We start from the raw sequence: 14,261 nt of genomic DNA, 5'->3' as shown, positions 1-14,261 counted from the left end.
CGACAGAGTTCTCCATAACAGATCTAGAAACCAAATCCCCTCCGGGGTATCCATAATGCGGTGCTGACACCAACATGTGCCAGTTCTAAATTGAAAATCTGACAACAAAGAAATGGGAACAATTTGATCTAAGAGCAAGTTGTCCTTCCTCACCAGCCAATGATAAGACAAAATCAGAAGACATGCCACTTTTTGATCTGTGCAAAAGCCAAGATCGCTATCTACAGATGACTGGTTGTTACAACCAAGACTGGACAGTACGCATCCTGGGACCACCACTACCACCAACAACAAAAAGCTCTAGCCTAGCTTTTGGTCTACAATCTGTTCAACAAACAAGATCTCCAGTTCCAGAGGTTTGACCGAGACAATTGCAACTGAATGGGTCTTCCAGAAACATAATTAAAGACTCTATATGTCAGGCTCCATCCTAGGAGCAGCATAATGACCAAGACCACCAACTACAGAAGATGGATTAAAATGACACTGAAGAAGCAGAACTGCTAGAACCACAAAGAAAAACTTCATCATGAGCTCCATTCCTTGAGCTGTACAGACACCAAGATCTCCAGATACAGAGTTCTGATTTTACCATCCATGACTAAGCAGAAGTCTTCCATACACCACAAAAGCACTGAGGAGAGAGTAAATGATCATGCAAGGAGTCTATAGTTAATCCCATGACAGTATACTTCGGGGGGGGGGGGGGAGAAACCCTGTATCTCCTAGGCCAAGGGAATTCCCTCTATAATGTACCCAATAGTTACTGTGCCTATGCAGTGGGAAAAAGAAAAAAAAAGGCACAAAATAATCATTTTATCTACATATATATTTATTGATTGATTGGTTTTTTTCGAGTTCTTTATTTTGGTGTAGATATTTATTTTATTTTATCTTTTTCTTTCTTTTTGCACTCCAGCATGGTTTGATTTCAGGACCGAGACTATTGTGTGGTGCTTGTCTTTATTGCTGTAGTGCTCACTGGATATTTTATATGATATTTCTTTCTGTATTGTTGAAGTATTTCAATTACCTTTTTTCCTGTCCTCTCTCAAACTGAGGTTGAAAGCCTCTAGAAGGACTCTGCCCATTTTCAGCTTATTTGATTTTTTTTTTTTTTTGGTTTTTGGGCCACACCCGGTAATGCTCAGGGGTTACTCCTGGCTATGCGCTCAGAAGTTGCTCCTGGCTTGGGGGACCATATGGGACGCCGGGGGATCGAACTGTGGTCCGTCCAAGGCTAGCGCAGGCAAGGCAGGCACCTTACCTCTTGTGCCACCGCCCGGCCCCTTATTTGATTTTTTTAACCCATTCTATTGCTTTTCTTTCCTTCAAACAAAACCACATAACTCCAACTATCTAGCTCTGCCTCTCAAATAGAGGGGGAAACAAGGGAGGGTACCAGGACCAAACAGACACAGAGGGGACCACTTACTCTAGCATTCCTGGAGGTGATGGTGGGGGATATGGGCTGCAGGAAGAGAACGAGGGTGGGGGGAGGACAAATTGGGTGATGGGTAGTCCCCTGATTCAATGTTAATATGTACCTAAAATACTACTGTGAAAGATATGTAAGCCAATTGGTCAAAATAAAAATTAAAAAAAATTATAAAAAAAGTGTTTACACTTCATCCAACTGATATATGGGAATAATGCCTAAAAGGAAAGCTTCCTGAATAAGCAACAATAAAATTAATTCAGAAGATCCCCTAAAAAAAATTAGTATGTTTCATGGAGGAAAGAGAAATATAACTAATTTTTATTCTTTGCCTTCGAGAACTTTCTATGAAGTCACTAACCTATAGAGAGGAATGAAATTATGAAAAGGAAATGATTGTCTACAGTGTTGGTAAGTAACTGAATAACAACTGAAAAGGATAAGGGTGAAGGTTTGGCCAACTATTGGAAGGGTTAGATGGAAGGAGTAGCAAAAGCTATAGAAGAGGAACAGTCAAAGGCAGGTGATATAAAAAAGTAAAAGAATTCTGAGCAATGCGACAAATGCCTAGAGAAGTTACCTGCCAGTTGAGCAGGCTTATGAATTTAATACCTAGAAACCTGCTTTTTTTCCTTCAGTGCTGGGTATTGAACCCAAGACTTCAAAAAAAATAAGGCAAGTGAGCTATATCTGAGATATATCCCTGGCCTCGCTACTTAAATTTTTTTCCTTTGTTAAATTTCCTTAGCACTATTTGTACTTTTTGCCAAAATAATACTCTTTGAAACTAATCTCAAAATTCAGATAATATATTCATCGCCCCTGGCTGGCTCGGGAGACCATATGGGATGCTGGGAACCGAATCAATTCCCTCCCAGGTCAGCCACATACTGTTTTCCTGAATGCAGTGTCGGTGTGGCCCAAAATGAGACCAAATCAGACCCAGCCAATCCAAAACAAAAATAGTATTAGGATTGAAACAATAGTAAATTTGTAGCTTTTTTGGGGGGTGGGGGTAGAAATGGGGGATAAGGTATATCTAGCAGGTAGGCAAACGACCTACCGCTGTGCTATCTCTCTGGCCCTCATTCAAATTATTAAGTAACCATAGTTTCTCTTTACTGAGTAGTAGTATTCTATTGTATGAATTATGATTATTATTAATTTTCCTGTGGTACACATCTAAGCCAGTATACAACCATTAAGAATAAAATTCTTAAAAATAAAGAATAAAGTTCGGGGCCGGGCGGTGGCGCTAAAGGTAAGGTGCCTGCCTTGCCTACGCTAGCCTTGGACGGACCACGGTTCGATCCCCAGGTGTCCCATATGGTCCCCCAAGCCAGGAGCAACTTCTGAGTGCATAGCCAGGAGTAACCCCTGAGCATTACTGGGTGTGGCCCAAAAACCAAAAAAAAAAAAAAAAAAAAAAAAAAAAAAAAGGAATAAAGTTCTTATGAATATTCTTTGTGTATGTGCATACACTTTTTTCTTTTGAGAAACGATATGACACCGCTGAATTACTGAACAGGCTACCTGGTTTTATAAGGAGCTGACACTTCACATTCTCAATAGCATCTGCTGCAACCAATTTTGGTCATTTCTTTTCACTTTCTTTTGTGTCATACCTGCCCATGTTGAGGAGCTACTCCTTGCTTGCTTCTGGGAGAAGAGGGGGTCGGTGTACTCCTGGTAGTGTTTAGGGGATGGTGAGTGCCAGGGATTGAAACTGAGGCTCCCCCATGTGTACAGCATGCACTCCATCCATTAAACTATCTTTCTGACTTCCAATCTTGCTGCTTTTAACCATACTGTTAGGTGTATTGTGGTATTATCAAAAGTGGTCCTTTTGATATATGCTTTGTATCTCCATGGATATGGGATATTAAAGACCATTAAAAAATATTAGATGATGGAGTAATAGTACGGCAGGCAGGGCCAATCTAAGTTCTATCCCTAACAGCCCATATGGTACTCTGAACCCACTAGAAGTGATTCCTGAATGCAGTGTTGGAGTAAGACTAGAGCACTGCAGGGTGTGGCCCAAAATGAGATCAAACCAAATCCAGCCAGGCCAAAACAAAAATAGCATTAGGACTGAAACAAGAGTAAATTTGTAGCTTTTTATTCTTTTGAGGAGGGGAGGTGGAAATGGGGGATAAGGCATACCTAGAAGGAGACTACTCACAATTCTGTGCTTGGTTCTGTGCTTAGTGTCATTTCTAGAGGTGCCAAGGGATGGGAGCTAGACCGGGTGGTACTTGAGTGACATTAAGGCACCTTAAGCCCCAGTAGAATCTCTCTGCCCCAGTAGAAATACGGTATATCAAAATTTTGGGGTTAGATCTTTCTCTTAACAGTGTTTTGTATTTCTTTTCATAGTTAAATTCATTTTGATATATTTTGTTGTTTCTTTTAAATTTTATATTAAAATTTCAATTTATAAATTAAAATGGTTTTTTAATTTAAATATTTTTAAATTGCAAATAAACTTGTTTTTAAAATTTCTTCTCCAAATATTTGCCTCTAGCACATTTCTGTTTTCAAATTTACATATTAGTTAATGTAAATGATTACTTTAAAGATTGAAAATGTAGTCATACTCTTTCTTCCTTTCTTAGCCTAATGTCTACTTTTTTCTTGCCCTATTTCATTTTACTTTATTATTAGCTCAAACACAATATTTTATATAAATAGAAATTCCTGCTTTGTTCTCTCCCTTAAAGGGAAAGTTCTTAGTAGCTAATCATTAGATTTAACAATAGGTTTTTTTTTTTTTTTTTTTTGGTAGTTTTTTTGGGTCACACCCGGCAGTGCTCAGGGGTTACTCCTGGCTTCATGCTCAGAAATTGCTCCTGGCAGGCACGGGGGACCATATGGGACGCTGGGATTCGAACCGATGACCTCCTGCATGAAAGGCAAACGCCTTACCTCCATGCTATCTCTCCAGCCCCACAATAGGTTTTTTTTTGATAGATATATTTATTAGGCTGAGGAAGTCTCTTCTACTCCTAACTTATGAAAATATACAAGTTATGGGACTTTCAAAATAATAAAAGGGGTTAAAAGAAGACATAAAAGGAAGATAATAAAATTAGTCTTGTAGTCACACTGAAGAATTTGACAAAAGATTATGTTATGTTAAGAAGGCAAACTGATGTATGGTATGATCAAATTTGTGTTTTATAGAGATGACTGACTCTAGTTAAGAGACTGAAAATAAATTTGGAAGCTACTGTAGTTATTAGTTAGTGGCCTTTCAAATGGGGTTAGGACAGAGACTAGCACACATCGCATAAAACAAGAACAACCAGTGCTGGTGTGAATGCTGGGAGAACGGGACTCTCATTCACTGCTGGAAGGGACGCAGACTGGACCAGCTTTTTAAAAAACAATAGGAACATTTCTCAAAAAGCTAGAAATTTAGCTTCCATATGAGCCACTCCTAGAAATATACCCCAGGAACACAAAAACACCCTCTAGTCTAGGTGATCCTCTAGGTGACCCGCCTAGGTTCATCATAGCACTATTTATAATAACCTAAATCTGGAAACAACCCAGGTGACCAACAACAGATGAGTGACTAGAGAAACTGTGGTACATGTATACAATGAAATACTATGCAGCCATTAGGAAAAATGAAGTCATGAAATTTGTTTATACATGAATAGAATGAAGAGTATTAAGCTAAGTGAAATGAGCCAGAGGGAAAGGAATGGACATAGAATAATCTCACTCATTTGTATGATGTAAGAAAAACAAGAGATAGTATGGTAATAATACCCAAAGACATAAAGACAAAGGTCCAGCCCAGGGTAGAAAGCTTGCCACAAAGAGCAGTAGTATAGAGTACAGAAAGTTCTACTAGGACAATGATAGTTGGAACTGATCACTCTGGACAAGAACTCCACTGAAAGTGGAGAAACTAACTGGAAAGGCACTGCTCCACTAACAATAGTGCAAGCCACAGGGTCAAAAGGGAAAGAGAGGGGCCAGAGCAATAGCACAGCAATAGTACATTTGCCTTTCACACTGCTGACTGGGGACAGACCCGGGTTCGATCCCCGGCATCCCATATAGTCCCCTGATCCTGCCAGGAGTGATTTCTGAGCACAGAGCCAGAGTAACTCCCAAGTGTCACCAGTTGTGGACCAAAAAACAAATAAGAAAAAAAGAAAAAAAAAAGAAAGGGAAAGAGAGTGAGATCGAGAGTGCACACGAGTGAGAGAAGCAATGTGCCCGCCCTAAGCAAGATGGAGTTAGGGGTAAGGGTGGGATGGAACTGATGACAGTAAGGGTGCACTGTGAAGGATGGTATACACTGTATGACTGAAATCCAACAATGAACAATTTTGTAACTACAGTGCTTAAATAAAGCAATTTATTTATGTTTTGAGGGGATTTTTTTTTTTTTTTTGGTTTTTGGGCCACACCCAGTGACGCTCAGGGGTTACTCCTGGTTATGAGCTCAGAAATTGTGCCTGGCTTGGGGGACCATATGGGACACCGGGGGATCGAACCTAGGACCGTCCTAGGCTAGCGCAGGCAAGGCAGGCACCTTACCTCTAGCGCCACCATGCCGGCCCCAAGGGACTTTTTTTAAATGATCTTTATTTAAGCAGCGTGATTACAAACATGTTTATAGATAGGTTTCAGTAATAAAAAAGAACACCCCGCTACACCAGTGCAACCTTCCAGTGCAATGCCTCCATCTCCCTCCTCCCATTCTCTGCCTGTCTTCAAGACAAGCATTCTATTTCTCTCACTCACTACCATAGTCATGATAGTTGTCAGTGTAGTTAATTCTCTAACTGAACTCACCACTCTTTGTGGTAAGCTTCATATTGTGGGTTGGTCCTTCCAGCCCTCATCTCTATTTTCTCTGGGTATTATTACAATAATGTCTTTTATTTTTCTTAAAACCCATAGATGCGAGAGACTATTTTGTGTCTATCTCTCTCCTTCTGACTTATTTCATTCAGCATAATAGTTTCCATGTCCATCCACATGTAGGAAAATTTCATGACTTCATCCCTTCTGATGGCTGCATAGTGTTCCATGTGTATATATACCACAGTTTCTTTAGCCATTCATCCATTGAAGGCACCTGGGTTATTTCCAGATTCTAGCTATTGTAAATAGCACTGCAATGAATATAGGTGTGCAGAAGGCATTTGGGGATTGGGGAGTTGCTAGAGAGATAGCACATGGCCTAAGAAACTTGCTTTGTAGTTGACCTTGGTTTGATCCTTGGATTAGTCTCAGAACACTTCTGAGAGTGGCTCAAAGTAAACCCCTTTTAAAAACAGGGGCTGGGAAAAGATCATTATAAGAAAGAATAAAAAATATTCTTTTTTTTTTTTTTTTTTTTTTTTTTTTTTTTTTTTTTGGTTTTTGGGCCACACCCGGTAACGCGCAGGGGTTACTCCTGGCTATGCGCTCAGAAGTCGCTCCTGGCTTGGGGGACCATATGGGACGCCGGGGGATCGAACCGCGGTCCGTCTCCTAGGCTAGCGCAGGTAAGGCAGGCACCTTACCTCCAGCGCCACCGCCCGGCCCCTAAAAAATATTCTTAAATTGGCCTATTTTCTTTAATTTCCGAATTTGATTCTTACTATAAAATATTTCCCAAATAATTGGAATACTGTATAGATTCCAATAAAACCCATTTTATGTGATTGTTAAACAACATAAAATACCATTGACACTAGTAAAATATTAATTTTAAATATTCCATTAAAATTATAGAAAACAAAGGATAGTAAAATAAGAGTCAAAAAAATTCAAAATTACAGGCCAGTAAATATAACATGAATTTACACAGTTCATGAACTTCAATCTGTCCTTTAAGATTCATTTGATGGTCATTTCCCCTTTCAGGTATTCCTTACCTCCAAGGTGAAATTAACTTATGATCTCTTTTACCTGCCTATCTCAAATTTATAATATCTATCTTATTTTAGTTCTTTATTAATATGTTTTGTCTCTCCCAAAAGGCTTAATGAGGAATCCTTACTAATAAAGAATTCTTGCATAAATCCATCAACCCATATATAAACTGTTGAAGGAGTAAACTAAATAATTACAGATATAACCTATCACATCTAATTTCTGGATTTCCAAGTATAAAAATTAAGTAATTTTCAATTAAAAATGTAAAACCAAAATTATTTTTAAATGAAATATGTTAGAGGAGTTTAAAATATGATACCAGTTTCTGTGTTGCTTGCATTAAAAAAAAAGAATGAAAGAAGAAAGCCAAAGGGGTGGAGAGAGGGAACGGTGGCAACTTACTTTCCGCAGTTTGCATGATTATTTCATCAAGCTCTTTTTCCAGTTTCTCATAAATGTCTAGCCTCGTCTGATGCTCAGAGTTCTGTGTCTGAAGTTCAATAATGCGTTTTTCAGAAGAGGCTTGAAGACTATAAAATTCTTTAGTTAAAACCTAATAGTGGAGGGAAAAACAGTATACATGTAGATTACATAGGTTAATAGTTAAGATGAAAACAGTTACACAAAAATAACTCAAACTTTGTCTCTGGAGAAAATGGCTCAACTAAGAGAAAGCCAATCAATTTTTTTAGATGATTGAAAGTAAAATACATTTATTTTTATTTTTATTTATTTTTTTGGTTTTTCGGGCCACACCCGTTTGATGCTCAGGGGTTACTCCTCGCTAAGTGCTCAGAAATTGCCCCTGGATTGGGGGACCACATGGGATGCAGGGGGATCGAACTGCGGTCCTTCCTTGGCTAGCGCTTGCAAGGCAGACACCTTACCTCTAGCGCCACCTTGCCTGCCCCAAATACATTTATTTTTAAGGTGGATTGTTCCATCTTTTTAACTCAAAATGATAAAATACTTTATGAGCATAAAATCAAAGGGTAAATGTAAAGTGCTTCAGCAAAGATTTTTATACCAAAAGAAAGGATAACAAAATTATGAGACAGAGATACAACAGTCGGGCCAGAGAGATAGCATGGAGGTAAGGCGTTTGCCTTTCATGCAGAAGGTCGGTGGTTCAAATCCCAGATCCCATATGGTCCCCTGAGCCTGCCAGGAGTGATTTCTGAGCATAGAGCCAGGAGTAACCCCTGAGCACTGTCGGGTGTGACCCAAAAACCAATAACAAAAACAAAATAGTGACAAGCGTGATAGGAAAAATACAATAGTTGCAAGAGATACAACAGTCATGGAAATCTGAGTCATTGTGTTACCAGCAAGGAAGTCTTTTCAGCGTAATTTATCAGAGGAACTAATATAAACTAATGAAAAAGGAGAGATTTCTAGTGACAAAAATATGATTTTATGGGTCTGGTGCATACCTCACGTTGTTCAGGAAAAGTTGGAGGTCCCATGTGGTGCTAGGATCAAACTTGGCTTCCTGCATGCAAGTCACAGAATTCAGCCCTTTGTGTTACCTTCTAGTAATCACCTTAATGCTTAAGCTCCAATTATGTAGAAATTTGACTAATATAAATTAAATTATGGAGTAGAATTACCACTTGCTTCTGAAGCAGCATATGTGGTGCATTACTTGAGTATAGATATGGCTAAGAAGTTTTGGAGCTAGAAAGATTTGGATTTCAATCCTGGCTTTGACACTTATTAGTTGTGATCTCAGACAACTACTCATTTTTTTTAAGTCAACCTCAAAATATTGCTGAATTATTCACAGCTCTTAGCAGAGGACCAAGAAATAGTATGAGTTGAAAAACACTATATAATCATTCAAAGAAATACAATTTTCAGAACTTTCTGTTAAGTGGCTCAATACAGTGCTGGGTTAATTAACCCATAGTATTTTTAATTACACAATTTTACTTTTAATCACACGAAGTTCAACTTATCAAATGCATGTGATGGTGCACTTTCTATGATGTGGGGAGATAGAGAAGAAACACTGAGAGTTTTTGACAAGCAGAAATATCACTTAATTTTTCTTATAAATTTATTTTGATTATTTTCACTAAAACTTTCTCCCCCAAAGTGAACCAAATTCACAAGTCTGGGGTAAAATATCTGCCTCATAGTATAAGGTCTTATGCTTGAGCTCTGACCCAACAAAATTAGATTCCAGTTCCCTCCCCAAAATAAAATCTCCTCCCTCTAAATGTATTCTTTTGGAGGGCAGAGAAAGAACTCTTTAGGAATTCTATCTATAAGATGATCCCTAGTGGGGCCGGGTAGGTGGCGCTGGAGGTAAGGTGTCTGCCTTGCAAGCGCTAGCCAAGGAAGGACCGCGGTTCGATCCCCCGGCGTCCCATATGGTCCCCCCAAGCCAGGGGCGATTTCTGAGCACATAGCCAGGAGTAACCCCTGAGCGTCAAACGGGTGTGGCCCAAAAACCACAAAAAAAAAAAAAAAAAAAAAAAAAGATGATCCCTAGTGCCTTTGGGTCAGAAAAAAAAATTTTTTATAGCATTAGTTTTCCTTGATTGCTGTCAGCTTGTAATGTTTTCTAGAAACACATTAATTCATAATGAAGCAATGGGACTCTCATAGTTTCATTACATTGAAATATAATTCATCAAGATCCTAGTGGCTGTGAAATAATAATTCTATTGTCAAAAGAGAGGGTCAGTAGAGACAGTATTAAATTCCCACAGAATAACTAATACAGGGGCCAGCGAGGTGGCGCTAGAGGTAAGGTGTCTGCCTTGCAAGCGCTAGCCAAGGATCAGGACCGTGGTTAGATCCCCCGGTGTCCCATATGGTCCCCCCAAGCCAGGGGCGATTTCTGAGCGCTTAACCAGGAGTAATTTCTGAGCATTGAATGGGTGTGGCCCGAAAAACCAAAAAAAAATAAAAGAATAACTAATACAAAAAATATACATACATACATACACACACACACACACACACACACAGAGTAAGGAAACCTTGTAGAAATGGGGTTCTGAAGAATGATCCAATTTTTATTTTTATTTTATTTTTATTGTTTTGGTCTGGATGTGGAACGCACCCAAAGATGCTCAGGGATTACTCCTGACTGCATGCAGGGATTATTCCTGTCAAGAGTTGGAGGACTATATAGGATGCCAGGGATCAAACCTGCCTGCATGCAAAGCAAATGTTTTCTCCCATTTTTTCCCAATATATTGTCTAACCAGTCCCCTTCCACCATCCAATTTTGAAAGGCCTTAACAGTGTTTTCAAAGTACCCTCATAACTTTTGCATGCTAGCAAAAGTGGGAGAGGAAGGCAGGGTGTCTGCAATGGAAATGTTCTTACTGGGGCCGGAGAGATAGCATGAAGGTAGGGCATTTGCCTTGCACTCAGAAGAACAGTGGTTCGAATCCCGGCATCCCAGATGGTCCCCTGACCCTACCAGGAGCGATTTCTGAGCACAGAGCCAGGAGTAACCCGAGCGCTGCTGAGTGTGACCCCAAAAAATAAACGAACAAAATATGTTCTTACAGCTTTTGATGAATTCATTTCCTGCCATGGTTTCTGTGTTGAAAATTTTTAGTTTTGGGTGTGAAAAAGGAAAGGCACACTGGAATTACTTAGGCTTTCCTCATGGTATTCTCTCAGGGATCATGCCTGCAGATGGTTGGTAGAATATATGTATTGCTGGGGATTTAACTGGAGCTTGTCCAAAGCAAGGCAAGCATGCACATGCCTGTACTATCTTTCTGGTCATAACATTAAAAAGTTTTAAAACATGTTTACATTTTTTCTTGTGTATTTAAATAAAAATATGAATGTTATGTAATAAACTTTAAGAACCAAAATGTATTTTATTTTATATAAAGTAACATCTTTTATTTTAAATAACTAAAGTACTGATCATATATTTCCTGAACTTACCAAAAGGTTAATTTAGTGCAGTGCTCGCTTCGGCAGCATATATACTAAAATTGGAATGCCGTAGAGATTAGCATGGCCCCTGCACAAGGATGGCATGCAAATTTGTGAAGCATTCCGTATTTAAAAACAAAACAAAACACATTGCACTCCTGCCCTTAAGCTATCTGCCTGGTCTCAGGATTGGACATTTGAAGGATTCAATTTAAGAAGTTAAAATCCGAGGCCAGAGTGATAAAATAGCAGGTCGTAGTGATAGTACCTTTTGCCTTGCACACAGCAAACCTGGTGTTTGATCTCCAGCAGCTTAGATGGTCTTCTGAGTACCATCAGGAGTGACCACTGAGTGCAGAGCCAGGAGTAAGCCTTGGTATGGCCCAAAAGCAAAATATAAAAGAAAAAGAAAAAATTCTCAAGCATGGAGAAACTCCTATTGCTTTCCTATGTACTAAGAGTTTCTTTTTTCTGATAGTGCCTCAGATTTTTATTATGTTGAAGCTCAGCAGTAATTTAAAAATAAATGACTGCCCTGTGCATTTCAATTACTGTTTAAAATAAAGTTCTGAAATAAGATAAACAAATTTTAAAAAGCGATCAAGGGAACTATTATTTTACTTTAGGGAACTATTATTTTACTTTAAAGTCATCTCTTTTTGTTACTAGTTTGTCGCTGTTGCTTTTGTTAAAGGGTCAGTCGGCAAGGAAAGTTGAAGAGAAGTTAAAAGGGAGATAGAGGCAGAGAGAGCCAGAGAAGGAGCAGAGAAGGAGCTGCTAGGAAAAGGCTTAGCATAGAAGCTGTGTGAGGAAATGAACATGGCTGTTAGGACTGTGAAATAAAGCTGGTTGACTTCTGGAACTCCATCTGATTGCTTTGTGAAAGTCTCCACCATCACCCTACAGACCCACCAGGCAGTAGGGACTGCAGGAGCTGAGCTGGGCTGAGAAAGGCCTCACCATCCCCCTACCAAAAGTAGGACTCTTTAATTTATATTAAAACAACAAACAACAGTAGATTTTTTTTAAGAAGTTGGTAACATGTAAGATAATCTAATTGCCCTCAAGAAAGACTATTTTGATATTGAGACTATTATGTTGAGTGAAATATGTCAGAGGGAGAGAGATAAACACAGAGTAGTCTCACTCAACTGTGGGATTTAAGAAAAATAAAACAGTATGTTAATAATACCCAGAGACAATAGAGATGAGGGCTGGAAGAACCTCATGATATGAAGCTTACCACAGACTGGTAAGTGCAGTGAGAGAAATAACTATACTAACAACTATCATAACAATAATAAAGAAATACAATGCCAGACAGGCAGGGGGTAGAGGAGGAGGAAAATGGGGGACATTGGAGGAGGCAAAGTTGCAATGTTGAAGGGGGGGGGGTGAGCGGTTTTATGGCTGAACTACTACTAACAAGTTTGTAACTATTGTGCTTAAATAAAATTACTTTAATCAAAAATAAATAATAAAAAATACTATTTTATTTTCTGACTGCATGAAGACTGCCCATTTAAGTATTCTTTTAAAACAATAAATTTTGGGGGCCGGAGTGGTGGCACAGGGCGTAAGGCATCTGCCTTGTGCATGCTAGCCTAGGATAGACCAAGGTTCGATCCCCTGGTGTTCCATATGGTCCCCAAGCCAGGGGTGATTTCTGAGCATATAGCTGGGAGTAACCCTTAAGCATCACCGGGTGTGGTACCAAGAAACAAACAAACAAAAAACAATAAATTTTTTAGACATGGTGATTTATAGTACTATTTGTGGTGGATTTCAAGCATAAACATTCCAGCACTACACCTCTGACCGGTGTGTCCACTTCCCTCTACCAATGTTCCAGTGTTTCCCTCCCTCTATCCCAAACCCCACTTTTCACAGTCTTAAAGATCAACTCTCAGTTTCTATTTTATTTAGGCATTTTTTAATTTCCTTACTCTTTTCTTTATATCCCAGAAATGAGATAATTCTGTATAAGTCCTTCTCTTCTTTATTTTTTTTTATTTATTATTTATTTACTTGGCTACACATAGTGGGACTGTATAAGTCCTTCTCTTCTTTATTTGTTTATTTATTTATTATTTATTTACTTGGCTACACATAGTGGGACTCAGGGCCTACTTCTGATTTAAGTATGGTTTAACCATAAAGAACCAGGGCTTGAACCAGAGGCTCTAGGATGCAAACTATTTGCTCAAATCTCTAGATCCCTTGTAAGTACTCTTGCTAGTATGTTAAGATGATGAACCATATTTTCTTCTTCTCTTCTCCATCTCTCTTTTTAACAAGTGTTCTTGGCCTACAACTGGTGTTGCTCGAGGAAGAGAGTGGCTCCCGGCAATACTCAAAGGATCATGTGATGTCAGCGATTGATTTTCAATATTCTACATGCAAAGCAAGTGCTGTTAAATTGTCTCTCGGGCCTCATAACAAATCATCTTATTTACATATAAAAGCAGTTTACATTCACATTTCTTTATTAGAGAGGTTCAGATTTTCATGTTTCTTAGTGATTGGCATTCTTTCTGGGAAATAGTCATGCCTTCTTCCCACCCATTTGTCTAATAGAGGAATGTCATCCAGGTGCAAAGTAAAAAATCTCTCAAGGCCCCCCCAATAAAGTTAATTTTAAAAGAAAAGGTTGTACATGTACCTCCAATTTTTTCTGGTATTTTTCACATTCCAATTGACACTGTGCGAGATTTCTTGCTGTTTCCTCTTGTATAAGTTGAATACGGTTATTTTCAAAGGATTTTAACTTACTTTGATGGAAAAATTCTGAGACTTTACTTTCTGTACTAAGTTGAAGCTCTCTGAACCTAAAAGAAATGGAATGGCTATGAGATGTCAAAGAAACCTTAATAAATATAAAAACATAAACTTGACCTTTACTTTAATATATATTAAATGTATTCAGCTAATAAATTGTTTTCACTTAGAAAGGCATGATGTGTGAAAATAGGACCAATGTACAAAAATACAAATAGGGGCCAGTGAGATAGTGGGTAGGAGG

At 38.7% G+C, this 14,261-nt stretch overlaps 1 protein-coding gene and 1 non-coding gene across 2 annotated transcripts in view; one reads left to right on the top strand and one right to left on the bottom strand.

Annotated features, from left to right (window-relative positions):
• PIBF1 (progesterone immunomodulatory binding factor 1) overlaps window positions 1-14,261 on the bottom strand; it is a 216,398-nt gene that overhangs the window by 118,398 nt on the left and 83,739 nt on the right. Inside the window, exons 11-12 of the mRNA XM_049778914.1 lie at window positions 13,902-14,067; window positions 7,730-7,880 (exon numbers count right to left, since the gene is read on the bottom strand). Of these exons, the coding sequence (XP_049634871.1) occupies window positions 7,730-7,880; window positions 13,902-14,067 (317 nt within the window). The remainder of the gene's footprint in view (window positions 1-7,729; window positions 7,881-13,901; window positions 14,068-14,261) is intronic.
• Window positions 11,269-11,372, top strand: LOC126017144 (U6 spliceosomal RNA). The gene has a single exon (XR_007498809.1). It is a non-coding gene; the product is annotated as a U6 spliceosomal RNA (small nuclear RNA).

The sequence above is a fragment of the Suncus etruscus genome, chromosome 8, assembly GCF_024139225.1.
Source record: "Suncus etruscus isolate mSunEtr1 chromosome 8, mSunEtr1.pri.cur, whole genome shotgun sequence".
NCBI lineage: Eukaryota > Metazoa > Chordata > Mammalia > Eulipotyphla > Soricidae > Suncus > Suncus etruscus.
This window is presented reverse-complemented; position numbering and strand designations above follow the sequence as displayed.